Source organism: Olea europaea, unplaced genomic scaffold, assembly GCF_002742605.1.
Source record: "Olea europaea var. sylvestris unplaced genomic scaffold, O_europaea_v1 scaffold6576, whole genome shotgun sequence".
NCBI lineage: Eukaryota > Viridiplantae > Streptophyta > Magnoliopsida > Lamiales > Oleaceae > Olea > Olea europaea.
Window position 1 is genome coordinate 7569 of NW_019264950.1, and position 4000 is coordinate 11568.

At 34.3% G+C, this 4000-nt stretch overlaps 1 protein-coding gene across 1 annotated transcript; it reads right to left on the reverse strand.

Moving 5' to 3' along the window:
• Positions 1-769: 769 nt before the first annotated feature.
• On the reverse strand, positions 770-3378 carry LOC111390199 (protein PIR). Its single transcript, XM_023015203.1, has 3 exons — positions 3214-3378; positions 1610-1697; positions 770-928 (listed from the first exon to the last, which is right to left on the reverse strand). The coding sequence occupies exons 1-3, from the start codon at positions 3301-3303 to the stop codon at positions 786-788; spliced, it is 321 nt and encodes a 106-aa protein (XP_022870971.1). The 5' UTR covers positions 3304-3378; the 3' UTR covers positions 770-785.
• Positions 3379-4000: the final 622 nt, after the last annotated feature.

The following is a 4000-nucleotide window of genomic DNA, read 5'->3' on the forward strand; positions in this document are numbered from 1 at the left end:
TTTTTTTTTTTTTTTCAATAACACTTGAAATAATTTGTTTAACTGGCCATTGCACTTAAATAGAAGTTTCGTTTTCATTATAGCAGAACTCTTCTTAACGGGATCCATTTGAGCCACTGATGTTGCAATCATGTATTTCTGCACACCGGTCTATTGTTCTAGTACATTGTGCTCATATGTAGATTTTGTTGAAGTTTTTGTGGATGAGTTGCATCCATTGTTTTTTATTGGAATGAAAGATTGCCATCCTTCATCACATGACTGAGGATGACTTCCACATTCGGTTGTCATTGTTTGGTCAGTATGATTATTTGGTCGAGAAGAAAGATCGGCCTGCTTGGATAAGAAGTTAGTAGCTTACCTTGTCGAAATCGAGTTCCTTCAGTTAGCGAGAAACGATGGAGATCCTATTAGATTTATCCTACGAATAATTTCTTAGTTTCAAGTCTTATTTTAGAAAGAGTGCTTAGGGTTTTATTTTAAAGTTTTTCTAGAATTTTATTAGTTGTTTCCTACTTAATTAGATTAGTTTAAACTCAATATAAAGGGTGCTTATGCACCATAATAGTTAGCCTTGATTATTGATTTCTCCCCAATTTCTTCTCTCGGCTTCTCCCCTATCTCCTCCCCTTCTCCCTCCCCTATAATTCCAGACGGTGTCAAAATAGCAATCTTTTACTTTGTTCCAGATGCTAATTTTTCAGAAAAAAATTCAACTTCTTCCATCAAATCTGCAGCTCCTAGTACTCCCTAACAGAACCCTGATGCATATGAAATAAGGACCATTAGCAATTTACCATGACAATATCGAGCAGACTCATCCAGTATAACACGCTTCCAATTTCCTTTATTCCACAAAGAGCCTCTGCTTTGAGTTCTGATTTGGGATGCCAGCAATTAAGATGCTCTTTAACAATCCTCATACAACCTAAGCATAATAATAAGAATGTTCAAGCAAGTTAACATGAAGAAAGACAAACCCTACAAGAATGAATGCAGCCACTGAAATTCGTTGTTGGGTTTTTACTAAACAGTTACTAAAACGTCCTCCCCCAATGCCATAGATAAGCTAATCTTTGTTTTATGTGATTAATTATTCAACATCAACATATGAATAGCACCTGCAAATAATGATACTGGCGATAGGAAAATAGATAACATAACTTCCTCAATTACCATAAGAAAAAAAGAACCTCCAAGAACCTAACAATAGAAAAAATTATTTCACTGTCAACTGAGAAGGGGTAAAGCCTTGTAACACGTCGAAAAGGAGACCACAAAATGCAATGCCAGTAAATATGTGCCCAACTTGTCAATAAAGCAATACAGAATTGCAGGTAAAGTACCACAAGTCCTTCATAGGAACAAGTCCTTTCATAAAATTTTGATATTGTGAAGTGAATGACAAATCCTTTAAATAATTTCATATATGCTTTTCCTTATACTTTATGAAAAACAAGTAGCTAAGAAAATCCCTTGAGAAAAATACGATAAACAAATAATTTCTCTTTTAATATCTAAAAACTGGGATTTACAATTATGCCAACAATGGCAGAATGCATAAAGAACTCATAAATACTATTTAAATGAACAATCTAAAACCATTTACCTGCCACACCACCATCAAAGGGAAGTAATCCAATAGATTTTGGTAAAGCCTCTTGCAGTCCAGCGATCATTGGTTCTAGGGTAGTTATCTGAAATGGTAATAGCAAAAAGTTGGAATATAACTTCTTTTCTAAGTTATACATATATAAACATCAAATTGATCACAGAAATATGACTACTAAACGTTTCAATGTGAGGTCAACAAGTTATACTTCACAAAATTATTAGTTTCATGTTTTATAATGAAACAAGGAAATTAGCACAGACATTGATGTGATACAAGCAGCGAATGCAAGTCCAAGCAAAGATCCGTTGATTGTCGAAAAAGGGCCGATGACTCGTCACAAGCAAAGCGGGTCAAAGAAGCGATGGGATTGCTTGTTCAAGCTACAATGGATGAAACGTCGATCTTGGCAAGCAAAGGAACATATCTCTAGTTGGCTCGGAGGAAGATTCGAAGTGGATCAATGTGCTACAAGCATCAAATGAAAAGGGGCAGTCGAATAACTATGCGGTCATATTCCAGCTATGCGACCACATAGCAATTTACTGAGAGCAGAGGAGCGAAATTTGTTGCTTCTATGCGACCGCATAGAAACCTATTATGCAGCTGCATAGTATACTTAGATGACGAGAAGGAACTTAGTAATCTTTGTAAGTTATTTTAGAAGTCATTTCCAGTTTTAACTAGGTTTTTAGGGTTTAGTATAAATAGATTTCATCACATTCATTGTAAGGAACTTAGACATTATTGAGAGATTAAACAGAGACAATTTTGCTTTCTATTCCTTTGTTCTTCATTGAGCAAATTACGAAACTTATCAACATTAATTCCTGTGACGTTCAAACAACGTGGTGAGATTCACAAATCTTGTGATCAAGAAGTCAACACATCGTAGGCGATTGCATTGGTTGCTTGATTCATTATTTTAGGGTTAAATCCAAAACTTTGATTTATTTGGCATTCTTGGGTTCGATTCAATCTCATGTGGATTTCGTCACTTTAATTGCTATGTGGGTTTGGATCAGATATCAAATGTCAGAATAAAACTTTTGGAAGGGCAATACTGAGAGAACAAATGTTCCAAAATTACATTGAATTTATATGGTGGCAGATCAACACCAAGACAGCTTTACTAAAAGCAGTAAAAAGTAGTGAAATTCGAAATACCATCAGCTCGCAGGTTTATATCATCATTATCATCCACACACATCAACCATCTTCTTAGAAGTAACTTCATGTAGTGCTTGTTTGGAAGAAATTATAATGAAAAAGAGTATTGAGTCCCATGAAATGTATAATAATAAATAGGTAGTAGTTGTAAATATGTGGTTGAAATGAATGTTTGACTGCAAATTATAATGAGATTATAATTTTTTACAAACAAGCATTTTGTAACTTAAATTTACTTCCAATCTAGAAGTACCAATAACCCAAGGGATATTTTGATTTAGTTATTACTCATAATGAGTTTTTGCAATTGAAAATGTCTCAGAAAAATGATGAGAACAATGAAATACAGATAAGGAAAAACATTAAAAATAGAAATTTATCATCCTTCTCCAAAATTCATCACAGTAGAAGTCAGTGGCAATAACAGGTACCTTATTTGAGATATAGTCTAATAGTGCCCTGATGAGCCATGGCAATGATCTAGACCCTAGGAGTCTGACAATGGAATACATGTGAGGCATTCCAAAAAATCCACTATGTAGTCGAGCAAAGCTCTGGTATGCAGAATTTAAATCCTGCCATTAACATAAAAAGATAAAGCTAAAGGTCAATGGATCGCAAAAAGGATAGCAATATTGAAAAGCTACTTAAATTCACTTTTATCAGAAAGAGAAGAATCAAAAAACCAGAAATCAGTAAAATGTCTTCTCTCTGACAACATTGATATACTATAAAGAAAAAGATAATGATTTTCAAACCCAAACATATATATAGACACAATTGATATGTATACAGGAAGCTGGATAGGAGACAATGTATGTGGATTTTTTTCCCATTCTATTTTAATAGAAACTGTGATTACAAGCATGCATGTGCGTGTTTAATTGAGACATTACACCAATGCCTTCTCTTCCTTGAAGAACAGCCAATTTAACCTCTAATATAGCATCAACCTCAAGCCCAGAACTGTTCCAAAACAACCTAAAGCTTCAATCTGCTCTGCCACCTAAACTCGACAACAAGCCTTTCACCAACCAATCCAAATCCTACTAATTTTGTACTACAGTTGCTTAGAATGTAATCATTTGATGGTCAGATATATCAAAGTGCATTGCAAACTTCAATTGGTCCAACTCCTTGCTCTATTCCTTCTCATATTAAAAAAAATGAGAAGAAATCAGTTGAACAATCAATCAAGAAACAATACAGATGCTATTA